The 27,140-nt window shown below is 42.3% G+C and overlaps 3 protein-coding genes across 3 annotated transcripts; 2 read left to right on the plus strand and 1 right to left on the minus strand.

The window, feature by feature from the left end:
* htra3a (HtrA serine peptidase 3a) lies at positions 1 to 9,333 on the plus strand. The gene is made up of 9 exons (XM_027027468.3): positions 1 to 794; positions 2,016 to 2,115; positions 2,563 to 2,785; positions 3,750 to 3,944; positions 4,062 to 4,094; positions 4,174 to 4,288; positions 6,004 to 6,061; positions 6,880 to 6,975; positions 7,108 to 9,333. The coding sequence occupies exons 1-9, from the start codon at positions 377 to 379 to the stop codon at positions 7,274 to 7,276; spliced, it is 1,407 nt and encodes a 468-aa protein (XP_026883269.2). The 5' UTR covers positions 1 to 376; the 3' UTR covers positions 7,277 to 9,333.
* Positions 9,334 to 22,957: 13,624 nt separating this feature from the next.
* On the minus strand, positions 22,958 to 24,489 carry LOC118242212 (GTPase IMAP family member 9). Its single transcript, XM_035531588.2, has 2 exons — positions 24,477 to 24,489; positions 22,958 to 23,995 (listed from the first exon to the last, which is right to left on the minus strand). Exons 1-2 carry the CDS (start codon positions 24,487 to 24,489, stop codon positions 23,316 to 23,318), a joined length of 693 nt encoding a protein of 230 aa, XP_035387481.2. The 3' UTR covers positions 22,958 to 23,315.
* Positions 24,490 to 25,119: 630 nt separating this feature from the next.
* Positions 25,120 to 26,923, plus strand: LOC145660374 (GTPase IMAP family member 8). Its single transcript, XM_081725121.1, has 2 exons — positions 25,120 to 26,382; positions 26,480 to 26,923. The coding sequence occupies exons 1-2, from the start codon at positions 25,134 to 25,136 to the stop codon at positions 26,518 to 26,520; spliced, it is 1,290 nt and encodes a 429-aa protein (XP_081581247.1). The 5' UTR covers positions 25,120 to 25,133; the 3' UTR covers positions 26,521 to 26,923.
* The last annotated feature ends 217 nt before the right edge of the window (positions 26,924 to 27,140 follow it).

The following is a 27,140-nucleotide window of genomic DNA, read 5'->3' on the forward strand; positions in this document are numbered from 1 at the left end:
AAGAGTGTGTGAAAGAGAGAGAGAGTGTGAGTTTTTTCCACTTTTTTTTATTGCTGGTCATTTGAAAAGGAGCGAAGAGGTAATTCACCTTAATTTATTCTACTGCAAGTTAGAATAAATGCCACTATGTGGTTTTAATTATAGTCCCTTCCACTCTTATGTGAACACATGATTCAGTTTTAACATTCATGAGTCAACTAGTTAAAACTTTGCTTCACAAATTGAAGGCGATCTCGCTCGGGCTCCTTCACGTGGACCTTAACGCTTTTCAAATTACTGTGGGCTCTGTATAATTTTTAAATTATTATTATTCTCTACTCCTTACAGTTAAGTCGTGTAGCGTTATTATTTAATTTCGTACTACAAGGAGCGCGCGATGCACAGCTTTCTTTTCGCCGCAACGGTGCTTTTTGCTCACAATTTCGCCGGAGCCGAACCGAAGGCGAAATGTTCCGTCAGGTGCGACGTGAGTAGATGCCCGATGCCTCGCTGTCCCAACGGCTACGTCCCGGACCGCTGCAGCTGCTGCCCTGCCTGCTCCCTGGGCGAGGGCGCGCCGTGCGTGCGCACGGACGACCCCCGTTGCGGCGACGGTCTGGAGTGTGAGTTTTCCGAGGGGAAGAAGTCCTCAAAGGGGCTTTGCCGGTGTAAGCTGCGTTATAAGGTGTGCGGCAGCGACGGCAAGAGCTACGGAACACCGTGCAAGTTGGAGACTGCGAATCGTAAAGCGCTGCGGCGAGGGCTTGCGGCGATAACCAAGGCGCACAAGGGTCCGTGCGCACGGGCCACTACAGGTAGGTCGGTGATAAACCCTTTTCCACATATTGACATTGTCACTTTGCACACATACGGTTCAAATTCATTCATTCATTTATTTTAGTGCTCAACGAGTGCCTGTATTTGAAAAGCAACTAAGCAAAGTTGTAATTTTTCAGAACTGTCGTGAACCTGTGAAAAGTAATGTAGATAATCTAGAACATAAAGTCCCCTAGAATGAGGTTCGATAACATATACGTAGCTTGAGAATCGCTTGCCGAAGCTTTAGGCGAGAAGAGATTCTGAGCATTCAGCCCTGCTGGGAGAGAAGCAAAGCAGAAAGGCAGCTTTGTGGTTGAACCCTCTGTGGTCTGGCCCTGTGACCACCAGATAACAGGGGTGTGTGGCTTCATCTTAGAGGTGCAGTTTAACCCAATTTAGTTTAACAGACATGGAAGAATGGAGAAGGATCAGACTCTGCTATGCATGTGCTATGATGGCAGGAGAGGATACCCAGATGTATTTGATCTGATTAGCATGCGCAGGATGTGTTGGCCATGCATTGTACGGGTACTGCACCCGACCACTGGAGACTAAAACATACAGGAGCTCTCACAAGGTCTTCCAGTTTCCACCACAACAACTGGAAAGCACTTATAATTGTGGAGTAGACAGAGCATGATACCGGCATTAATTCTTGAAAGCTGGGACTGAAACAGCAGATGAAACTGTTCAAGGATGCAGATGCAGCACTTGAGCATGAAGTTTCAAATTTGTGTGTCACATACGAGACACATTACACTGCACATTCCTACAGTGAAACGTCTGGCTACAGCCTCCTGGGCCGCGTGGAAACGCCGCAGCAAGAGGACAAGCATGCAAGTTTTAAAGGAGATCTATAGGGTGCTGTTATATAGATACTGAGAATTGAGGGGCTGAAATATATGAAATGTTACAAGTGCAGTGTGAATAACGTGTGTGTGTGTGAAGCAACATTTAGTTCAAGTTTATTGAGAAGTTGAACCATCTGTGGTAATTAACTCGACTTAAGACCCCCCCCCCAGCAAATGGGCACTATTAACTGATAAACTGAGTCTATGCAAAAGGTTTCCTTATTAAAATATTATACAACCCAACTGACCAGTTTTGGAAACTCTTGTTTATACATTTACATTTATGTTGTATGTGTAACTAAAACCCAGAGACTCTTTCTGAATGTCATGCTTTAGAAACATGAGAAATTCTTTCTGCTAGTACAGGTCCCACACACCTCAACAGCCTCAGGTACAAGTTTAATTTTATCGCCGACGTGGTGGAAAAGATCGCCCCGGCTGTGGTCCACATCGAGCTCTTTCTCAGGTGAATGGCGTCTCCATGGCGATGTGGTCTGGGAGCGGTGGTGTTTGGAGAAACACTGCCTTTTAATGGACCCTGTCAGCCTAAGTGGATGAACAAAGATGCAACTATTTCATCCAGAGTTATTTATAACGGTTCTTCCCGTGTGAAGAGTGCAGAAGTCTGAAGGAAACCAGCAGACCGTTGTAATGCCACTCTGTTTCCAAGATGTGTGTAGTCTGTTGTGTCACTAAATGACTGAATAGTAAGGCACTGTAACAGACATAAACAAACGCGTGTTTGTTATATTAAGATGCAGTAGTATACATTTACAGTACAGTAATATAGTAATATACATTTACATTTACATATACAGTAATATACATTTCTTTACATTAATGTTAGAATATAATAGGATAATATAATTGATATTCAAATGGAAACATTGATTTTTTCAATGTTTGTGTCTAGTCATCCGCTGTTCGGAAGCCACGTGCCGCTGTCCAGCGGATCAGGTTTCATCATGACGGATTCTGGTCTGATCGTGACCAACGCGCACGTGGTGACCAGCGGCTCCACGCTAACGGGCCGCCAGCAGCTGCGTGTGCAGCTGCATGATGGCCAAACGTATGAGGCCTCCATCCGGGACATCGACAAGAAGTCTGACATTGCCACCATCAAGGTGACCCCACAGGTGGGTGCGGCACACGCCACGCCACAGAGCCGCCTGTGACGGTGCTCGCTCTGCCCAGAGCTGTAGAATCACACAAGTATCCTGGTTGTTTCAGAATCCTATATGAATTCCAGGATGTAAGACATGGGACCCCATTTCTGCTCCTGGATGAATGGAGATCTGTACATTGTAGTGATTTCCATGTTCTAATCACAACTACTAAACCTGCATATTAACACCTGAACTGCCACCACTGCCCAGTGAGGACATGCTTTTTAATGCCAGATTTTCCTTGCACAGGTTAGTGAATTCCCTTCAAGGAATTTAGAGGTGTTAATGCACTTTTCACGGATTACCCATAATCTCCATGGGCTGTGCACTACTCCTTTGTTGTCAGCACTTCTTGTTATAAGATGTGCATTTGCACCTTGAGTGTGAACTCATGTCACATGCTCGATTAACTGCTTGCTATCTCACTCCCCACCATATGTCTCACTCCTCGCCACGTTTAGAGCCAGGCATGTTAATGGTTGCCGGCTGTCTTCCTTCACGCTGAGCTACATACAGCGTGCGTGTGTATGTGCACGTGTGGGAACTGGGGTGATGTCGTGGCATAAGAGATTGGAATGATGAATTTTATTTCCTGTTGCATATGGAGCTCATTAAGTGAAGGCCTACACACTCAACCGCAGCCATTCTGGCCAGGTCCCTGTGCAAGAGCCAGGGAAGGAGCTGATTGGTTGGCTTAGATGATGTAGGCGAGTGACCCACTGGGGCCGGACATGAGCAAAGCAGTGGGTGTCGGTGTGTGGCGTGTTAACAGCGCTCACTGACAGTATGTCTCTGTCCACACAAACCAGCCTCATTTCCCTTCATGACCCAGTCCTCTTAATCTTTTCCCCACTCTAGTGTCTCATTTTTAAAACCTCTCCATCTTTTCGTCCATGTTCTCATTGGCCGGTTGCTTGTCTCACTTCCCTGCCAGAGGAAACTGCCGGTGCTGCTGCTGGGCCACTCCGCTGACCTCCGACCCGGAGAGTTTGTGGTTGCTATCGGCAGCCCGTTCGCTCTGCAGAACACGGTGACCACAGGCATCGTGAGCACGGCACAGAGGGATGGCAAAGAACTTGGCATTCAAGACTCGGACATGGACTACATCCAGACCGACGCCATCATTAACGTGAGACTCCAGTCGGGACAATCTTAGTCTTATCACCTCATGAAAAGCTTTCTCTTTCATTTTAACTGTGTTAACTCTCTCTCTTTCTCTTTCTTTCCACACGAAACCACTGAATAGTACGGAAACTCAGGTGGTCCTCTCGTTAACCTTGTAAGTAGCTGCCAGATATCCGTTTAATTCTATCATGACAGCAGTGGCACTCCACGAGTTTCACCTTCTCTTGCATCAGGATGGTGAGGTGATAGGTATAAACACACTGAAAGTGACAGCTGGGATCTCCTTTGCCATTCCATCAGACCGGATCCACCGATTTTTACACGAATCTCACGACCAGCAGCATAAAGGTAAGACGGCGCTGCAGAGGGTGTGTTCAACCTCCATACCAGCAGTCATATCCTGGTGATGTCCAGGTCATGTTGAGGTCAGTCAGTGAGGCAAAGAAATGAAATTTGTCGCAGTTATAAAGAACATGTTTATTATGCATTTCCTTAAAGATTTTCCATTTCATATGTCCTTGCCATGTATTTCACACAGACTAGTCAGGACGCACCACACACACTCTGACTGTCTGACTGAGCTCGGACTGCTATGTACTTCTGTTTTTATTCAATTTAGCCTTGATTTTTACTCCGTATATACCTGGGAGTCCCTTCACACAAAATAAGCACCACTGGCAAAATGGAGAAAAATCCAAACAGAATAGAAGCAATTTCAAATGTTATTAAAAACTGAACACTGACTGATTAGGAACTGAGCAGATGCCCAGAGAGCTCACTCCTGCTGCTGCTCATCGGGACATGAATCACAGGCACAATGTCTCTTTCACACGTGATGGCAAACCCATAAGTGCAGTTGTATAGTATTAAGTAAAAAAGATACCTGCTGTCCTCATGTGAGAACATAATTTTTTTCACACTTCCTGTTTGAAGACATGGCTTAATTTTCATGGGTGTTAGGAGCTGCTAGTTACAAATAGCAATTATAAACACATACAACAATATAGTCCACATCTCGGGAGACTTTGGTCAACAAATTTTTGTTGAGATGTGTGCAACATGGTGAAATCCATTAGTGAGCCATGTAGGTGAAGCATGGTCTCACAAGTGAATTTACTTAACAACTGCAAACATCATTAAATAAGGAAAATGCTGTTTGTACTGTCTGTTTTATCTCATAGAAGACTATAACATTGTTTACAGCAGATAATGCACTTAAGATGGACTTATGACAGAGAAGTCATTAACTTTGTTTACAGCAGATGACAGTTAAGATTGACTTGTGACAGAGAAGACTATAACTTTGTTCACAGCAGATGACGTAGTTAGGATGGATTTATGAGTATCAAGTCATGTTGATGTTGAAAGCAAATCTTTGTGTCAAGAATGAATTAGGCAACAATACATTTCATTTACAGCATTTATCTGACACTTTTATCCAAAGCGACTTACAATTATGACTGAGTACAGCTTGAGTAATTGAGGGTTAAAGGTCTTAAGGCATGAACACCACTGCATGGCACAGCATTTGTTGAAATGATTTGCATTAGGTTACCGAGGGTTCACAGGTTACCGAGCAGTACAGCTGATTTTCTTCAGTTAATCTTTAGTAGTCAGTACTAAGAAAAGTATTACAGAAAATCATGTATGATAAGACAAACCTTAAACACTATGCGTATAAATTTGGTAATGGTAGTATGAGAGGTTGTTGCACAATACCACTTGCTTGTATTGGTAAATGGAAGCTAAAGAAATAAGAGTACCACACACACACACGACTGCTACATTAGCTGTCCTGATATCTTGCTTCTGTTATGTGTGTAAGCCTACCTTTGTCACACTGCATCTCATGGCATTTAGTTATACCCTGCTAATGAAGCTGAAGTGTTTATGATGGTCATCTCTGCTCCTGTATAATGTATTGTAAGTCAACTGTCTTACCTCGCTTACATTTTGCTGCTAGATTCGGTGGGCACAAACACGGCCTACACGTGTGCAATTATTATCAGTGCCTGGTTTATAATAACATTAATCAATGTTATAAATAACTTTTTTTTTTTCAGATGTGGAAAGCACAATGAAACGGTTTATTGGAATCAAAATGATCACCCTAACAGAGGAGTAAGTTCAATATTCATTTGCAAGCTTTAAAGTCTTAGTACTTAAACCTAGACCCCAGATCTATATGTATATATATGATCTATATGTCAGATCTATGTAATTAGTATATCATTTAAAGCTGCTATCAGTTTCACATTTGAGGACTGAAATAGTATGAGTAAAATAAATATATTCTAGTCTGGTGTGTTGATCTTCTTTTGGTATTTGGTATAATCTGAATTTCCTGTCTTAGCCATTTTAAGTTAACTTGAGTGATTTTTTAAAGAATATGCAATTGCAAGATAAGGTGGGTCAAACCATCTCTACTTGAAAGTAGAATAATGTCCTATCAGTTTTTAGTCACTTTCATTACTTTGTGTTGCTTTTGTGTTTCTTTATATGTGTTGTTAGCTCCTTGCCTTCATACCATGTTTTCTGGTTTTGTATTAGTAGCTTGTGTAAGTACCTTTTCAACCCTTTACAACCACTATGAATATAGAATTACCCATAATTACACTTGCTCACAATTGCATTCTGTCTCAACTTGCTCCATGTTACAATTACAGATTTCTTTTCATGCAAAACATTTTAACAATATTCGGTTTTGCTTTCTCATATTTAGCTTCGATATCTGTGTTGTAGGCCTACTTCTCCTCGAGGTGATTTTGCATGAAATGTCCTGAAAGCTTAATTTAATCTTATGTTGACACAGAATGTTTGGATTCCATATGGACTAAATACATTTTACTGTAGAACCTGAGTTATTGTTATTGCTCCTGCATGGGAGTTATATATTAATTTTATTAATTAAATACTTATTTTATTTCATTTTTCTTTAGCCTGATTAAAGAGCTCAAACAGCACAACCCAGACTTCCCTGATGTCAACAGTGGAATTCTTGTTCATGAGGTCATTCCAAACTCCCCTGCACAAAAGTATGTCCACGAAAAGTGCATTTTACACATCAAAGGAGATATTTATGCATTGAAGTTTAAAATGCTAATGTATTAAGATATGAGAAAACACCTTATGGATACTGACTTATTTTCACTGGCTACTGTGTTCAGAAGTGGGCTCGTGACGGGAGATGTCATAGTGAAGCTGAACGGCCACTCATTGGCCAGCACAGATGATTTACAGTTGGCGCTGCAAGAAGACACGCCCCTTCTTTTGGAAGTTCATCGCGGCGATAACGATTTATTGTTCAACATTGAACCTCATTTCATCAAGCACTAAAAGAAATGGAAGGCCTTGTTAGAGGAGTGAGACATTAGAGAAGTAAGACAGTTCTTGCTATAAAATTTTGAAACACAAGAATGAGAAGATGGATAGTAAGTATAAAAGATGACTGGGTGTCTACAGCCATCATCACGAACATGAAGATGTGTGCGAGAGGTACGCCATCAGTCAGGGTACACAGAGCAGCAGCTGGGAATGCTAACTACTGAAGGTCATTATTTCATGGGTGGCTCTGAATACCTCTGAAACCACAGAATACCAGTTTATAATGGTGGTGTTCTTGGACAGATTAGAATGATGGAGTGACTGGGCCCAGCTGTTTGTGTTTATAGCCTATGTAAACAGCCCTAAACCCTGCCAATCAGGTAAAACGTTAAAACCTGTATGACGTACTTTGAAATTAAGGTGTAAACATACTGCAGATTTTGTAAGTGACTGACTGGAACTGGTTCACGCGGCATTGTAGTCTTCATTATTCATAGGCCCTATTTTACACACCAGTGCAAGTGGCTCTGTGCAAGTACTGTCGATTTTCTTTTTTATGTGCTGTATTTTTAAAACTAAAACACACACAAATCCCAGAATAAAGATTATTTAGTCTTTCCCAATGCCCAGAACCTGCAAAAGACTCAGAATGTCAAGTCAATTCAAAAATAAAAAATAAAAAATACAGATAGGTATATTAAGGTATCATCTGCTGCTTAATGCCATAATTGTTTTAGATCACAAATATGAATCTATTTTCAAAACAGGTAATGTTGTACTGTACAGTGTTGTACTGTACTTGAAACTGCATAAATAAGTTGCACTTTAATTAATATTATTGTGCATAATACACATGAACTTAGCAGTTCTGTAGGATATATGTCCATATATGTCTGTGTATGTATGTCCAGTGATAGTTGGTGCTCTGTGTGCATGTATGTCCAGTGATGCTTGGTGCTCTGTGTGTGTGTGTCCAGTGATGGGTGGTGCTCTGTGTGTGTGTGTCCAGTGATGGGTGGTGCTCTGTGTGTGTGTGTGTCCAGTGATGGGTGGTGCTCTGTGTGTGTGTGGGTACCAGTGATGGGTGGTGCTGTGTGTGTGTGTGTGTCCAGTGATGGGTGGTGCTCTGTGTGTGTGTGTCCAGTGATGGGTGGTGCTCTGTGTGTGTGTGCCCAGTGATGGGTGGTGCTCTGTGTGTGTGTGTGTGTGTGTGTGTGTGTGTGTGTGTGTGTGTCCAGTGATGTTTGGTGCCCAGTGCAGTCCCCCAGGGGCTGTGGTTTCTGATCGAGAGTTCACTGTGTGCAAATCGGATGCCATCGTTGTGTGAGTGATTGTAAAAGCTGATATCTGTCGGTAATGCGTCCTTGAGTTTGAGAAAAAACACTATATAAATGTAACTAATAATAATAATAATAATCCCATAAAGTGAGCTCTGGGGAGGGACACAGAGGAACTGCTGTGGTTATGAAATGTGATTTGTATTAAACTACATGCCTAATATTTAGTTATAAATCTCTAGGTATATTATTCATGAGCGACACTGGATTATCTGGTAACTACACTGAAACTAATATGAAACCAACGTAGTAACAAGAGTAAGGAATTAGAGTATGGACCTGTCACTAGCCTAGAAATATAAGGGGTTAAGACATAATAAAATTAATGTATCAAACTATATGCTGAAATGGGTCCTCTTTGTACACTTCAGATTTATTCATGACACCATCGCTTCCTGGCAACTTCACTTTCAGTCTTTGGTCTTGAGCAACAAGCCACTGACACACAATTCATGATAAAATGACCTTTACATGCCCAGGAAACTCTTCTCCTAAAACACTTGAACTCTGTACCACTGCTAATGCAATAATAGATGTCCAAATGTTAACTGTTTCGGCCAAAGGAAAAGAAAAACAGGAAAGAAGGAAAGCAAGAAAGAAAAGCGAATATGCTTTGTTTTTAGATTTCTGTCTGCTGGAATCCATCTGGTTCTCAGAGGACATCCAGAGGTTGTTATAAACAGCTTCTGCCTGCAGCCTCTATTCCATCCTTAGACTCTGTACACAGACTCTCAGGAAATGTGTGGCTGTGTAAGAGTGTCCCCACTCTATGAACATTATATAATTCATTCTTCCTTTTAAGGTGAGCTGCAGGGCCTGTCTAGTGGAAGTGGGCAAAACCACAACCCTACATGCATGTCATGCATGGAGTTCTTCCTAGTAGCTCCACACGGGCCAGCAGAGGCAGGTACGTGTGAATCACATGCTGGTGGTAGAATGTGGAAATAGTCTGTCTGCAAACACACACACACACACACACCACACACACAGTGTTTTCTTTCTCTTTCTGTCTCACACACACACACACACACTGTTAATGTTTAGACTTAAACCATAACACAAAAAGGAATAGCAAAATTGAAGAAATAATATAAACAGATAAAATGGAATCCAGAGCTTTCAAAGCAACAAAACAGTAAATTGTATGGACTGAATAATCAAAACAGAACAGTCTACATCAGGTATAATTTAACAAGAAACATCAAGTGTTAATTCATGTATGAAAAAAATTGAGAAGAAACAAGGGAATTTTTTTTTAGGCTGGACATTTAAAAAAAGGCCAAATCTGAAACCACTGGTCCATTTTTACAAAGCCAGCAGGAGAGACATTGCAGAAGGCTGACAGGGTATCTGAGGTTTGCTGTTGGGACAACTCAAGACTTTTTGGCTGGACTTTCTACGATGACTCTTGGATGACTCTTGTGTTCATATCCCGAAACAGCCATTTCCTGACAGTAGGTCTTAGACATTGTTTTAGAGGTTGTCTGACCCTGTCTAGGCTGGGAGGCCACAACAGGGTTTGAGTGTAACAGCAGTAATAATGAATAATGGAGTGCAAACCAGACAAACGGGTTGATGGCAAAGGTCAAGTGTATTTACAAGTTCTGGTGTTCAGATACAAGAAACTGGTGAATAGCGCACACACACACTCTTGTTAGGACTCTTACAGCCCTGTAACAGTCCACCAAGCGGGGGCATGTAACAAAGAGGTATGTTTTGTTTTAGAGGCACACTGTTTTAGAGGTATACTTTGTTTTTTTTAATGGTACACTTTGTTGTAGAGGTATACAGTCATGGCCAAAAGTTGAGGCTAGCACAAATTTGGGTTTTCACAAAGTTTGCTGTTTCAGTTTTTATGGTGGGAATTTGCATTAACTCTAGATTGTGAAGAGTGAATTGCAATTAATTGCAAAGCCATTCCTTGCCATGAACATTAACTTAATCACAAAATTACTGAATTCCAGCCACTGCATTTCAGCCCTGCCACAAAATGGCCTGCTAACATCATTTCAGTGATCTTCTCGTTAGCTCAGGAGAAAGTTCTTCTGATTAGAAGAGCAGACTGGTTGCTTTAAAAGGGTGGTGGTGCTTGAAGTTTTCTTCTGTTAATCATGGTTACTTCCAAGGAAACAAGTACAGTCATCATTGCATTGCATCGAAATGGCTTCAAAGAAAAGGACATTGCTGTTTATAAGAGAGCACCTAAATCAGTCATTTATCGAATCATCAAGAACTTGAAAGAGAGAGGTTCAATTGCAGTGAAGAAGGCTTCAGGGCACTGCAACTCCGAGGTCCTCCTTTGAGAGTCCAGCAAGGCCCTCACCCGACAGGCTGGCTCACCCCTGATCTCCAGTGGTGGGGGTGGAGCTTCCGAGGAACTCCCCTCCTCCGTGAGGGGACCTTCAACCACGGGCTTCAGGGCAGACACGTGAAAGGCCTTGAAGGCCCGGCTGTGTCCTGTCAGGCCCAACCTGTAGGTCACCTCATTCACCCGACTAGTTATGGTTTATAGACCCTCATATTTGGCCCGCAGTTTGCCCAAAGGGCCCACCTGGGCATCCTTGGTGGCAAGCCACACCTTCTGTCCCGGCTCGAACTGGGGGGTCGCTCCCTGCTTTCGGTCTGCCTTTCTTTTGTAGGCCATGATGGTGGAGCGCAGTCTCCTGTGGGTCTCCCCCCAAACTTGTTCGCTGCGTCTGCACCATTGTTTGACAGACGGCTGGTCTGATGCCGGTGGGTTCCAGGGATAAAGGGGGAGCTGGTACCCTAAAGCACATTCGAAAGGTGTTAGCCCTGTTCCAGCATGACAGAGTTTTATGCGTATTTGGCCTATGCGAGGTATGCACTTCAGGTCTCTGGATAAAGGAATTTGCCTACCTCTTGGTTTACCCTCTCCACTTGGCCTTTGGCCTGGTGATGGTAACCTGATATCAGACTCATGGTAATGTTGGAAAAGCGATCCACAATTACCAAAATGGTTGTGTTCCCATCAGAGGCAGGCAGGTCTGTGACAAAATCTATCGAAATGTGGGACCAAGGTTGCTGAGGAGTGGGGAGCTTACTGGCAGGAGGAATGCATGGAGTCTTGTTGCGGGCACAGTTGGTACATGATGAAACGTACCTGACAACGTCCCTGTGCATGGCAGGCCACCAGTATCTTGCGCTCAACAGTTGCGTGGTGCACGTCAATCCCGGATGTCGAGTCCCCACAGAGGTGTGCGCCCAGGTGATAAGGTCTCCGCGATGTCCAAGCGGGTGGACATTGGGGATGCAGATTCATGGCCTCTGTGCTGCGGTTGATGTCCCAGGTGATGGTGGCCACGAAACACGAAGGAGGGAACACCGGTTCCTGACTGGAGGACTGGGCCTCAGCATGATGTTGTCGGTAGAGTGTGTTCACTCTCACGTTTTTCTCTCCTGGCCTGTAAGTTACACAAAAGGCAAACCTGGAGAAGAAAAGAGACCCCCTCGCCTGCCTAGAGTTCAACCTTTTTGCATTTCAGAGGTACTCTAGGTTCTTATGGTCGGTGATGTCAGTGGTGTCTCGCTCCTTTCAGCCAATGCTGCCACTCCTCAAACGCGAGTTTCATCGCCAGGAGTTCTCTCTCCCCCACACCATAGTTCCGCTCGGACAGGCTCAGCTTTCTTGAAAAGTAAGCAATGGACTCCAGCTTACCTTCCTCCCCTGTTATTTGAGACAGCACAGCTCCTACTCCCACATCCGAAGTGTCTACCTCCACAATAAAGGGATTCTTGGGGTCGGGTTGTCCCAGTACGGGAGCAGTAAAGAAGGCGGTCTTCAGGTTTGCGAATGCTTTTTCTGCCGCCTCTCCCCACCCTAGCTGTTTAGGTTTTCCCCTAAGCAAGTCAGTGAGGGGCCTGGCTAGGGTGCTGAAAGATTTTATGAAGTGCCTGTAGAAGTTGGCAAACCCCAAGAAGCGCTGCAACTCCCGGCGCGTTCGGGGTCTCGGCTAGCCTGTCACAGCCTCCCCCTTACTGGGTTGCATGCTCACGCTACCCTCCCTTATGATGTATCCAAAAAGTTTACTTTTCTGCAATGAAAGTCACAATTTTCTAATTTGCACTAAAGCCGTTTCATCAAAAGGGTACGTGGAACCATGTGAATGTCACACACATGTTGGTTGAAGGAGGTGGAATAGATCAGGATGTCGTTGATATATGGAATGACCGACCTATCCAGGAACTCCCTAAAGACCTCATTAATATACGCCTGGAATATTGAGGGGGCTGTAGCTAAACCACACAGCAGGACCAGGTACTCATTGTGACCAAAATCTGTGCTAAAGCCGGTCTTCCATTCGTCCCTGTCCCTGATCCTAATGAGGTTGTAGGCACTGTGCAGGTCTAGTCGAGTGAAATACCAGGCCTCCCTCAACTACTCAAGTGCCTCAGGGACCAGGGGGAGAGGATATGGGTACTTAACCAGTATCTCGTTAAGTCCCCGGTAGCCCACACACGGCCTCAACCCTCTGTCCTTTTTCTTGACGAAGAATACTCCTACCGATGCTAGAGACGTGGAGGGATGCATGTACCCCTGTGCCATGGCTTCCCTGATGTACTGTTCCATGGCCCTAGTTTCCTCCTGGGAAAGAGGGCAGGTCCTGCTTCTAGAAGGTATGGTTCCCTCTTTGAGGTTTATGGCGTCGTCCCACTCCCGATGGGTGGGGGGGAGCTGTGTAGCCCTCTCCGGACTGAACACTTAGCCAGGTCGTGGTACTCCTGGGAAATGGTGAGGTCCCTGTCATCTTCCGAGCTCTCGATCATGGTGGACTGAAGATGCGTACCACAAGAGGACTCCCACGTGGTGATGATTCTTGGACCACTGCAAGTGAGGGTTGCCTTTGCGTAGCCATGGGAGGCCTAATGTGACAGGGTGAGAGAGAGACGGGATTAGGTAAAAGGAGGTTTGCTCTATGTGATCCCTGTTTGTTTCCAATTGGACACAGGGAGTGACGTGTAACAAAGCCCGAGCCCACCGGGCCTCTGGCCAGCACCGTTATACTCAAGGGAGAGGGCAGAGGAGTTGCCTTTATCCTTAACCTCTCCACAAAGTCCCCATCCATTATGTTCCCTGCTGCCCCAGAGTCCACCAATGCTGCTGAGAAAACAAAGTGACCCTGGTGCGACACTTTGATCTGACTAAAAACATTGAAAGGGCTGGAGAGGAACTCACCGGATCTTTCCCCCTTTTTTGCTCTCCGCACTGGCGATGCACCCTGGCCCCACCCAGTTGCAAGTGTTCTTCCGAGGTCTCCGTTGTCACCCTGATCTCTTGACCCGACGAGCCTCGGTGAAAACCACTTGCAACAAACGGTCATAGGTAATAGCTAGGTGCACTAATTCATTTAGCATGGCCACCCTCCCCTGTCGAGGGTGATGGAATATGTCTTTGAGTTCTCCTATGAACTCGGGGTAGTCGTTCAGGAGCGGGGAGGAGTTCACCACCAAAGCTGCTCCCGAGGCATGAGCTCTCCCTGTCAGTCGGGAAATCACGAACGCCACTTTGGCATGATCAGGTAGGAGGCGCTGGTACCCAAGGTACAGTTCGCAGTGTACCACGAAACCCTTGCAGCTCTCTGTATCTCCCGCAAAGATCTCAGGGGTGGCAATAAGACACCTTACCCATTCTGGGATTGGTCTGGTGGTGGCAGTTGTCGGTCGGTTCTCGGTGCTCGCGGTGATATTATTCATGCATTGACCGAGGTGCTGAACCATGGAGCGGATTTCTCAAGTCTCCTGCCTTTGCTGTTCTAGTGCTTCCATTTGAACAGCTAGCAGGTTAGCCCAGCCAGTTCTGCTCACCACGCTGCCTGAGGGCATTCTATGACGCTGGCGGCACAGAGGGAGCAAGAGGCGTGGTTGCTAGAAGGTGCTCTTTATTTTCCATAACTAAAGGCACTATGGTATAGCAACATAAATGAAACAAAGGTAGGTGCTAGTCGTGGTATTCCTGGTCACTTCCCCAACAGGTAATCCGTTAACGTGCAGTGCCGTCCCTGCTGACCTGCGGGTTGAAATAGTTGACGGGAGAAACAAGGGACAGGTGCACATGGTTAGTAGGCCGATGATTGGGAGGGGGGTGGGTGTGTGCTGTGGTCCTCCCAGCGAGTGGGCGTGTTCCTCCTGCTGAGGGATCGGCCTTCCCTGACAGCATGACGGAGCGCCATGTCACAAGGCATGTGATATCTAAGTGGCTCGGTGGACAAGACATTGAAATTTTGTTTCCATAGCCAGGAAACTTCCCAGATCTCAATCCCATTAAGAACCTGTGGTCAGTCCTCAAAAAGAGGGTGGACAAACAAAAGAAAACCAGAAACTGTGATCAGCTCCAAGCACTGATTAGGCAAGAATGGGTTGCCATCAGTCAAGATTTTGCCCAGACGATATCCAGCATGCCGAGGTGAACTGCAGAAGTCTTAAAAAAGAAGGGACAACATTGTAAATATTAAGTCTTTGCTTAAACTGGATGTGCTTGTCAATAAATAGTTAAAAAAAACTTATGAAATGCTTATAATTGTACTTCACTCTACCTTATAAACATCTGACAAAAGGATATAAAAAACTGAGGCAGTAAACTTTGTGAAAACCAAAATTTGTATCAGTCTCAAAACTTTTGGCCACATCTGTACATTGTTTTAGAGGTGTACATTCCCCTACACATTGTCAGTGTCCTTCAATATTCTTGACACCTTCAGTTCTGAACAGAAAGGCGGGATAAAGTCCACTTCATGTTTATAGCAGACTATGTTTTGTATATTTAACATTATGAGAAAAATTGTCTCACACAAACAATTATTTGTGTGAAAAAAATGTTTTCATGCAAACATTTTATCTAAAACTATAAGTAAGCTAATGGTTGGTTCAAATCTTTGGAGTTGGTTCAAATCTTTATGATATTAAAGCAGAGGTCACATCTTTGACCTTGAGAAGTTAATGTATTGCAGGCCTTGGGTCATTCCTATCATGTCATGAACAAAGTCATGTATGATACTATAAAAAGTAAAGGAAAACCTTTATGATCAAGTTTATTACACTAGAAAAAAAGTTATTATATTAACTCATTTTAGGGTTAAGGATACTAAATCATTTTGCTGTTATTTTCAAACTCAAACATGAATTTCGTCTTATTTGGCCACGTTAACTGCAGTAACAGTAAATTCTAATGGTAATTAGAACAGATAAGTAGATCATTTTCATCTCGTCTTCATGAAGTGGTGCACTCAGTATCTAGATTACTACCATTATGATCTCTCACGCTCTGTGCACTTGCACAGAGCCCCTATTATACCACATGGGCACAGATACATTCGTTCAGTTGTGAAAACAACCAGTGGTCATGACGTGGGACTTTTATTTTGAAGGACCTCATTACATTTAATTGCCTGTGTATATGTATCATCATTATGTAACAGTAAAAGTGGAATAATGCTTTTACACATATACATACAATTTCTTAATATATTATTTTTGCTAACTGTTTTCACAGTTATCTTTTAATAAGCGATTTAGACTTGTTAATTTGTGGACTACAAATCAATGTGATTAATAAACTGGTAAATTTGGGGCCTACAAATCAATTTGATTTAACATCTTATGTGTGCAGCACTTTATATAAAAAGGCAAAAATAATAAATAATCATAAATATCGTGTGCTACTTTTTGGTGAAATGACTTACTGCTCCTTTAAACATTACGACTACATAACCATCACTATGTTGTAGTATTAGACGCTGCAGTTATTTTAATCCATCGCTAGATGGCGGTAACGGTCTTCCAGAGACGTTAGTCCTCACTTTGACATCTATTACATTTTACTATGGCTATTTACTAAATGCCTCTGTATTTCTTATATTTAGCATATCTACTATATTGCCTCTCTGTCCACACTAGTATGAAACACTAGGAGATGAAAGCAGCTTCATTGCCACCTAAGTTTTTATAAAATCAGTCTTATCAGTTAATATTAATAACAGAATTCTACTGATTAAGCACCTCTGACAATTGTAATTACTTTGAAGGTTTTATAATGGTTTTATAAGTGCTTCAAGTATGCAGAATAAAAATATTGGTCATGTAGGCTTCCAAAGCATACCACAAGATTGGTATTCAGTGGAGAAATATATTCCTCAAGATGTGATTTCTACAAGTAAAGACAGCAGAACATAAGAAGGCAAGTAATTAGTGGTCAGATCACATGAAGATTGTCATGGTTGGCCCCTTTTAGCATCCCCATGGTCTTGTGTTTTCACTTTCTCACTTGTATCACCTGTTCATTGTTAGTCCTTATTACCCTATGTAATTAAAAACCTGTGTTTAATGCTCTTAGTTTGTTTCAAGTTTGGTTTATTTGTCACATAGATCCTCATACACAGTATAACTCACAGTGAAATGGTTGTGAGTGGTCTGTCCAAACTGAGGAAAGAAACAGGGGTGCATAAGGAAATATATATATATATAAAAACAATGTGTGTACAATATATGTATAATATGTATATGTATATATATGGATGTATGTGTATGTACACAATGTACAATTCCAGTTTACAGATTTACAGTCACATGGTGGTGGTGGTCCCCACAGTTTCCCTGATTCAGGGCCCGAATGGCCTGAGGGAAGAAGCTCCTCTTCAGTCTCTCTCTATTGGTCTTCAGGGAGCAAAAGCGCTTGTTGTGATGGGTGGGGTCCTTCACAGTCCTCCTGGCTTTGGTCTGGCACCGCTTGTAGTAGATGGTCTGCAGGTCAGGAAGTTCCGCATGAGTGATGTGCTCTGCTGAACGCACCACCCTCTGGAGTGCTTGTCTGTCCTGCTTGGTGCTGTTCCCAAACCAGACTGTGATGTTCCCCGTGAGGATGCTCTCAATAGTGCAGGTGTAGAAGTTCCGCAGTACCATGGAGAGCAGTTTGAAGTCTCTTAGGCGTCTGAGGTGGTAAAGACGCTGACGAGCCTTCTTTGCCAGGGAGTTGGTGTGGAAGGACCAGGACAGGTCCTGCGAGATGTCTACTGTCTACTCTCTCCACCGTGGTTCCAGTTTGGTCTTTGTGTGTACCAATTGCACACTATTTACTAACACTAACTAGTGTTTGAGTACATAGTAGATGTAGATAAACTGTTAGATTTCTGCGTTTACTCAAATTTAAGTTGCACACTTAGAACTGCTCAGTAGTTCAGTATGGACACTGTTCTCACAGAATGCAATGCAATGGAAAATTAGACGGTTCAGCGACGACAGTGTTTAAATTTCAGTACAACTTGGATTTCTTTCTTTAGAGCAGTAAAGTAAATAATAAACACAAACAATGGTCGCTGTTTGCCACTTTAAATTAGCTAGAAGCCTGGCTGTAGTAGCGTTTGGCCTTCGGAGGTAGGCTAGGCTAGGCTAGGCAGCTAATTAGCCAGACAGCTAGCCGCTAAATGTGACTCATCCAGAAGTGTAAAGGAGGTAGAATGTGAGGCCTTACTGTGTTGGGTTTAATAGCAGTGTTGATGGAATATAGAAACCAAATGAGAAATGACATTGTTCACTAATAAAGACTCAGAGCTTATAGTAGCAAATTGCTAGCATTACCTCGCCTCCCTGCTGAGAAGTGAGCTCGGGTTCGCCTGAATATGGTGATTGTTGGAGTGAGCCGAGAATGGTTTATTGTTCAGGTATGATGATACAAAAGGAGTAAAAGGAAGTTAAAATCGTGTAAAACATTTAAATCGTGTAAAACATTCTCAGGGACTGATGACACCTGCCTGCTGAACAAGCTATCCGAGCTTTAGCGTTTCACGGTCAAGTCATCCGCGCTTTAATCGGAATGCGCCTATGTGGGCAGTTTTACGGTATTTCGCTGCTCACCGCTCCCCAAGCAAAGAGAAACAGACGCAGGCTATTGAGTTCAAACACCGACAACACAGACACATAAACGACAGACATTTATACACTTATACTATTGATACAATGAGGAGCAGGTGTGAGACACAGGGAGGGCGTGGCCACATTGACGAACAATAATGCGGAATGTTGCAACTTTGCTCAGTTACATCACTGGGTGAGAAATTGTCCGGATCTCACACGGGTACTGCACATCACATCAGCAGCCTTCATTCACAGTTAATAACCCAAGAAATGATCATGAATAGGATAAGGTGGGACAATAGGTAAGGCATGTCTTAAACTTTGCTTTACTTTCAAATCTGTGTATTGAGCTGGTTGTCATGGGAAAGAAGTTGTCATTTTTGGTTGATACTAGAGCAACATGCTCCATTATTATGCATTCTTGTTTACCTAATGTCTAAATGTCTATAGATACCATTCTCAAAGCTGGAGTTTCAGATTTGCAGTCATTGAACAATACAGTTCTCCATTGGCTATCAAATTGTATAATAAGACCTTACAACATAGGTTTTTGTTTTCAAAATCATTTCCAATTTATTTGATGGGTTGAGATTTACTAGATTGTTTAGATATCACTCTCAATGTGTCTGCAGCTGACTTGAATGTTCAGTCTATGAAATATATGTTCTGCAATTGCCCCAGCCCCACCCCTTGGAGCAAGTACCTGCTATGCAGAAGCCAGTTGTGGTTTAAATGCTAGCATGCTGTCACAGCCAGTTTTAAAAATTTCCAATATTAGTTGGTACCATATCAGACATTGGCTAGAATGGCATGTATATTTAAAAATCTGTGTAGAAACTAAGTGAATTATTACTATTAATTATTATATTAGGGATTATTATTATTGATAATTGTAGTAAATGGGGTACCAGTCCAACAGGGCAAAATATCTCTCAGAATGAAACACCCTTGATGGTAACATGAAATAACCATAGAAATACTAATTTGAAAGACATTTTGACTATTCAAATTTAAGGCAATGCTTTCCTTAGCTGTTAGAACCTCTGTGTCAAGCAATTAGGGAAAAGTAGACAAAAATAATGGAAGTATAACGAACTCCGAGATACAGGTAAGTGAGGAGCCAATAGCACGAGTTTATTGACACTGATAGGAATGGGTCTGTGGCGGATCTGAGCAGCTCTCGTCAATGAAGGGGAAGTCTGAACGAGGAGTGCTGTGGTAGCATTCCCACTGCATGTCCGTAGGTGTGAATAATCCAAGGGGCTAGGAACGAGGAATAGTCTGAGGAGAAAGCAGAGGTCAAAAGCCAGGGAATCAGGAGGAACAGAGAAAAGCTCACTATGCACATAGGGGATACAATACTTCCCGAGTAGGAGGTGGGAAACTGGGATATTATATGGGCGACTGGAATATGAGACAGGGTGAGTGGGACCTGAGTCTGGGTGGGGTAAGGCTAGCGGGCTGGAACCATTCTGTCACAGTAAGATGTATAAAAAATATAAAAACCCAAGCGCACACCAATAACATCACCAATTTGAATAAGGTATTTATGAGGAATGATTATTAAGATGAAAAACAATATGTTGAGCATGACTGTTTCAGAACGTTTTCTTGCTCTGTAATGCCACAGTATCAAGACTAGAAAACCATGGCAGCACTGTGGAGGAAAAGCAGGGAACAAAGCTTATATTTGTGCACAGTACTGTCACTGAGTTGACCGATGCGCATGATGGAGCTGGCGCTACCTGAACTGGTAGAGCTTTTAAGAACAGACCTGCGATTGTTTGTTTTTAATGCTTTATTTAACAAAATAATATATACACAGGGCATGATAATTTAACAACGAGCAGGGACAATAAAGTCACCACTGATGAGAGAGAAGTAATAAATATAAAGAAATAAGCATTGAATGTCTTTTCCTGTTTCCTAGAGGTCCTGGTCTGGTTTCGACTGTGTGAGAGTCCAAAACTCATCTTTCACGAGAACATCTGTCTTGGACAACAGGAAACTAGTCGTCTGGGATGGTGGTGTGTTGGGCTACAGTAGGGGGTATTGGGTGTGGTGGTGTGTTGGGCTACAGTAGGGGGTATTGGGTGTGGTGGTGTGAGGGGCTACAGTAGGGGGTATTGGGTGTGGTGGTGTGTTGGGCTACAGTAGGGGGTATTGGGTGTGGTGGTGTGTTGGGCTACAGTAGGGGGTATTGGGTGTGGTGGTGTGTTGGGCTACAGTAGGGGGTATTGGGTGTGGTGGTGTGTTGGGCTACAGTAGGGGGTATTGGGTGTGGTGGTGTGTTGGGCTACAGTAGGGGGTATTGGGTGTGGTGGTGTGTTGGGCTACAGTAGGGGGTATTGGGTGTGGTGGTGTGTTGGGCTACAGTAGGGGGTATTGGGTTTGGTGGTGTGTTGGGCTACAGTAGGGGGTATTGGGTGTGGTGGTCTGTTGGGCTACAGTAGGGGGTATTGGGTGTGGTGGTGTGTTGGGCTACAGTAGGGGGTATTGGGTGTGATGGTGTGTTGGGCTACGGTAGGAGGTATTGGGTGTGGTGGTCTGTTGGGCTACGGTAGGGGGTATTGGGTGTGGTGGTGTGTTGGGCTACGGTAGGGGGTATTGGGTGTGGTGGTGTGTTGGGCTACGGTAGGGGGTATTGGGTGTGGTGGTGTGTTGGGCTACGGTAGGGGGTATTGGGTGTGGTGGTGTGTTGGGCTACAGTAGGGGGTATTGGGTGTGGTGGTGTGAGGGGCTACAGTAGGGGGTATTGGGTGTGGTGGTGTGTTGGGCTACAGTAGGGGGTATTGGGTGTGGTGGTGTGTTGGGCTACAGTAGGGGGTATTGGGTGTGGTGGTGTGAGGGGCTACAGTAGGGGGTATTGGGTGTGGTGGTGTGTTGGGCTACAGTAGGGGGTATTGGGTGTGGTGGTGTGTTGGGCTACAGTAGGGGGTATTGGGTGTGGTGGTGTGTTGGGCTACAGTAGGGGGTATTGGGTGTAGTGGTGTGTTGGGCTACAGTAGGGGGTATTGGGTGTGGTGGTGTGTTGGGCTACAGTAGGGGGTATTGGGTGTGGTGGTGTGAGGGGCTACAGTAGGGGGTATTGGGTGTGGTGGTGTGTTGGGCTACAGTAGGGGGTATTGGGTGTGGTGGTCTGTTGGGCTACAGTAGGGGGTATTGGGTGTGGTGGTCTGTTGGGCTACAGTAGGGGGTATTGGGTGTGGTGGTGTGAGGGGTCATGGCAGCCGAGACAGGTTGGCGCTCAGTAACATCATAGCATCAGGGGTGGGCGTACTACGGCAGAAAAAGAGAACAAATTATTACGCATGTCCAGGTACGAAAACCCAGGAATGAGGGCACTCAGGCAACAAATGTGAGTGACAAAAAAGAAGGGCCTGATTTAAATCTAATTCTTGATGCGTGTTTACAGTGCAATTATGTTAATCTTCAGGAAGTTAATTAGATTATCATGATACACTTGCTAGTTATGTTAAACATCTCCATTTATTCTAATGGCAAGGTGTACAATTTCCTACAGTAGCCCATTTCAAATAAGCCACACTGAGGATGTACCAAATATACATAACTGTTGGCATATTTTTGTTCCATTGAGTTCTTCAATTGCTGTGGTAACTGTTTGTAAAGTATACTGTATTTATGTAGTGCTTTTTACAACATGATATCAGAACGCAACTTAGGAATTCTAGGCAATGGTAATTCTGGTTTCATGAAGAATTATGGGTTCAGCTGTATTTATGTAAGTATGTGTCTTGACAGAGAGTGGGAACAACCAGCATGACAGAATGCTGCATATTTTCAGGCAAGACAGTGTTGGATTTTTGGAATGATATCAATAACAAGTTCACTGAATTAACCAGGAAGGCAAATGTTCGGTTTTGGTGGGAATTGTAGATAGAAGTGATGTTACAAAAATGAAAGCGGTCTGCCATCTCCTACTTCTAGAGAGAAGAACCAGAGGTTTGTTCACTGTTATCTGGCATCAAATACACAGTGCATCAATAAGTCAATGTCATCCAGCAGTGGAAATAGTACTGAAGAATGAAATACAATACACACAGAAACAAAGCTTATAAAAGGAATAATCCAACAATCCCCCTTGTGCTCAAATAAGATAAAAAGAATGATATAAGAATGATATGTATGAATAATGACAAAATGATATATGGTAAAAAAATATATATTTCAAAAAGAATGTTATATATGAATAAGAACGATATATATGAATAAGAATGATATATATGAATCATGAAATAATCATGTAAATGTTCCAGATGAGCTAGGCTTACACATCCTGAATTCTAACACCTCTAGAAGGCCCTTTGCAATGAGCAATTAAACATAATTCAGTAAACAACACAAGGATTATAATCAATTATAATCCAACATTAGAAAGAATTTAAAAAACCACAAAAAGAGTAAAATTGTGTAAAAACAACACTGAGACCTTAAAATATTTGAGCTGCTTTATCAGAACACAGAACAGAAAATGACTGAATTACTTGGGAGTTAGACTTGAAAAGGTGATACAAGAAATTCTTTGATTTTATTCAATGATTGACAAATTTGAAAGGCCATTTTAAATACAATTCATAAAGCAAATGTATTTATGGATCCATGATTATTTTGAAATGCCATGTTCTCAGTATTGTTCCTGGTTAGAATAACTAAATCCCCTGAGATTTGAGATTGGTTTGCCCACTGAATAGCCTACAGAATCAAGAATACATATCTAACAAAGTCAAATAAACGCAGGAATTAACACATAATCATGTAATCATATTTCTTATCTCTTTGCTATTTTCTTCCAGGAAGTGATTATCATTAATTTTACCTCACATTTTGCACTACAGTATATTACATCTACTTTCACTTTTTCTCTGCTGTTCCCTTATTTTAGCCTCCAATTGCTTGTTCTCCATTGCCAGTGTAAACAATTCATAGTTGTAATAACTTTGATTGCTTGCAGTTAGCATTTTGTCAATCTTCTTCAGTAAATTTTGCACCTGGGACTGATCTCTGTTTCGGTTGTTGAACACATGATACCTCCCCCCACATGCAGATATCAGCTGTTGGAGGTCAGGTCCAGCCTCTTGGATGTAGGTGTCAATACTCTTATTGTCAAACTCAAGATCATCTCCACGAGTGAACAGCACAATCATGTGCTTGTGCACACCATCGCCAAAGAACTCTTGAAAGTTACTGACAGTGTCTTTCTCCTCTTTAGTGAAGCGCCTCGTATCAATCACGAGAAGAAAAGCATGGGGACCAGGAGCTGCCAGTTTGACTCCTTTCACTGTCTCCTTTATAATAACATCATTAGACATATTTGTGTCGTACAAGCCCGGGGTGTCAATGACTGTAATACTTTGTCCATTAATGGGTCTTGACCTTGTAGTGCAAGTAGCTGTAACAGAAGTGGCTTTAGCCTCAGACGTGAACAGATTCTCACCCAGAATGGTGTTTCCTGTGGCACTTTTGCCCACGCCAGTCTTCCCCAGCAGGACCAAGCGCAACGCTAGTTTACCTGTAGAAAGCAAAGTTCAGCTCAGAGGTGTGACCATGATTTTGATTTTACTATATACAGACAATTCTTCAGCTCTGTTTTACTCTGTTGACATTAGAACTGTATTGGTTTCTACTTTTTTCAGGTTCACCATTTAGAGACTTAGATAATGTGCACACAAGAGACAAGCATGCATATTTTGATTTAAAACACAGTCTTACTAATAAGGTTTTCAAATTATGTTAACAATGCAAATCATTCGCTGACAAAAATAGAATATTACTGTTAGGCAGCATTCTTATGTGTAATAAAGGACTTGTTACTAGATTTAAGCCACACCTGACAGTAACAGTTTTAATATTTTATCAAAAAAAAACCCAAAACCCTAATATTTAGTCAGGTGACATGACCATAAATAACAGACACTTTAAATTGATGCTCTTCAGTTATAGGTTATGAAAGGTGACTACACTAAATTTGCATCCTAATTTCAGAAACTCACCATTACAATCCATGGCTGTTGCAATAACAAGGTGGTTGGGAGTTTATACCTTCAGAGTTTTAAAACTAGATTTGTTTCAAGTTCTGATATACTAGGCTGCAATTCAGCGACTCCTCCCATCTTAGAATCCGCCCATCTTGGATCCCTCCTGTCTGATATGCTTCAACTTGATTGGATACATTAACTTGAGGCAGGTCTCTTTAGAAATGTAAATGGTATCAGATCAGTCTCAGACTGCCCACACCATCTACTCCTGTGCTGACTTCAGGTGAGTGCCTTTATGTTATGTCTTTCCTTTGTGTTTTAAGTATTTAATCATTAATATTTAAAATAGGAGAAAGCATAACTCCTGTTGCTCTGTGACAAAATGCTGGGAATAATGCGAGCATGTTATTCATGTATAACAACTTCCCTCAAACTTTATTATATAGAATTTATTATGGTAAGATTTCTCATTTATTAACAAAGGCCTCTGCTGATATTTCAATTTTGATGAATGTCAAATGAAAAACTGATTTGTGCAGATTTAACAAGACAATATAATACTTGATTATATTAAGATATGTAAAACTAACAAAAATGTATAAAGACTGAAGTTCTCAATGTCTTCTCAGAATCTTTTTTCAGCTCTTTGAGATTTTGTGTCACTGCTGTAGAATGTCTGAAGGGGCTCAGAAGACCTTCACTGATGATTCAGTACAGATTGTTTTAATTGGTGCAACAGGCTCTGGTAAGAGCTCATCTGGAAACACCATACTTGGAAACAAACATTTTTTTGCAACAACATCAGCAAAGTCAATTACACTAGAATGTCAAAGTGCAACAGTGACGGTCAATGGCAGGCAGGTTACAGTGGTGGATACACCAGGCTGGGACTGCACAGAACTTTCTGAAGATGAAGTTGCCAAGAGAATACGTCACTATCTGCAGACTCTTCACGGACCTTATTCCTTCCTTCTGGTCATACGTATTGGTTCTGAAGAATGTGATGAAGTTAGAAAAATCTATAAACTCAGAGAAGTCCTCGGTTCTTCATATCTGCAGCATACCACAATACTGTTTTCCCACATTGATAACCTTGAGTGGGAAACCATTGATGAATTTCTAGAGAAAAGGAAAAAAGAGTTCAAAACATTGTTAGAGCACTGCAGTGGCAGATATCATTCCTGGAACAACAGATATGTGAGATGTGTTGAAGATGTGGAGAAAATCCTACAGGATCTGAAGAAAACAGAGTTAGACATGAAAAACTTGGTGAACAGTTCAAAAGCGGAGATACACGGCCCTTCAATGCCGGAAGATAAATTAGCCGGACAAGAATCCAAAAAAGCTATCCAGGTTTTATTCCTTGGAAGGACCAAGGTGGGAAAGACCTCAAGTATCAAAACTCTTCTTAGAAAATGTGAAAAACCTGAAAAGAATGACGCCTCCATCTATAGGTGTTATATATCTGGACTGAATCTGGCACTGGTAGAATCTCCTGGCTTTGATGACAATGAGGAAGAAATAGGGAGCGCCATTTCCACATCATTGTCGTCCTTCAGTCCTGGACCCCATGTCATTATTATAGTGATGAGCGCTGAACGCTTCACTCCAGCAACCAAGAGAATCATGAAACTTGTACGAGATGGACTTGGGCAGAGTGCCACTAATCACACAATGATCCTTTTTACTAGAAGGAATGACCTGGGTGGCAAAACTATTGAAACGTTCATCAGTGAGAATACAGACCTCCAACAACTTGTGAACATGTATGGGAACAGATTTCATGCACTGGAGAACAGGGACGTCAGTGACCAGACTCAAGTAGACAAACTGCTGAAGATAATTACTGACATTTATGAAACAAATGGGAAAAAAGTGTATAAAAAAGACCCAGAACATCAAGATTCTACACCCCAAAATAGTACGTTTTAAATTCAAACCAGAAAATTTGGATACAACAAATATATTAAACATTAAATATAACCAAATTAACTTCATTATCTTCTTTACTTTAACAGGTAAACACTCCACAAGTAGAAAATGGGCCCCGTGGAAGTAACTACTATGGACCATGGCAGGAGCCTATGTGTCTGCAGAGCTATCCACAGAAAGTAAAGCCATTCTACACTCAATTAATCATCAGTTCTCTCTGGAAATGCACTGCATATCTTATCACAGAATATTTGAGTGGTCTAAGTTATAAGAGCTTTTTGTTATGTGTATGGTCACAAAGATTAGCTTTTTAAGACGTTTGAAATGATTAAGCATAAAACAACGTCATATCTTAATTAATGTATTTTTCCACTGTGAGCTTTTCCTGACCAGGAATTAATTGCAGTTTATCTACAAATGTTGAAATGCAAAATATTTTTTGTTTTCTCAATACTTTTGAATGTGAATATAATGCAGAATAACCTTTGATGCATGATGCACCTTGAAATTGAGTTGTATTTAAAAACGTAATCCCATTATATATTTTGAAATTATTCTTTTTTTTTTTTTTTTTTTTTTTTTTTAACTTACACTGTTTAATAAAAATCTCATTTAGATATGCACTACCAAGTATGTATTTTGTCTGTTTTATTGTGGTAAACTTACCTGCATGTCTCAGAGGCTTGAAATTGTCTGCAATACAATATTTAGAAACTTAGTGAGGCTACTTGTACATGTTAGTCATAG

The sequence above is a fragment of the Electrophorus electricus genome, chromosome 12 (assembly GCF_041902795.1).
Source record: "Electrophorus electricus isolate QZ-2024a chromosome 12, ASM4190279v1, whole genome shotgun sequence".
NCBI lineage: Eukaryota > Metazoa > Chordata > Actinopteri > Gymnotiformes > Gymnotidae > Electrophorus > Electrophorus electricus.

Excerpts from the sequence above, each read along its gene's own strand:
- htra3a (XM_027027468.3), top strand. The coding sequence starts at position 377 with ATGCACAGCTTTCTTTTCGCCGCAACGGTGCTTTTTGCTCACAATTTC. Across the intron at positions 795-2,015 it reads GTGCGCACGGGCCACTACAG|GTCCCACACACCTCAACAGC; the intron begins GTAGGTCGGTGA and ends CTGCTAGTACAG. Across the intron at positions 2,116-2,562 it reads CACATCGAGCTCTTTCTCAG|TCATCCGCTGTTCGGAAGCC; the intron begins GTGAATGGCGTC and ends GTTTGTGTCTAG.
- LOC145660374 (XM_081725121.1), top strand. The coding sequence starts at position 25,134 with ATGTCTGAAGGGGCTCAGAAGACCTTCACTGATGATTCAGTACAGATT. Across the intron at positions 26,383-26,479 it reads AGATTCTACACCCCAAAATA|GTAAACACTCCACAAGTAGA; the intron begins GTACGTTTTAAA and ends TTACTTTAACAG.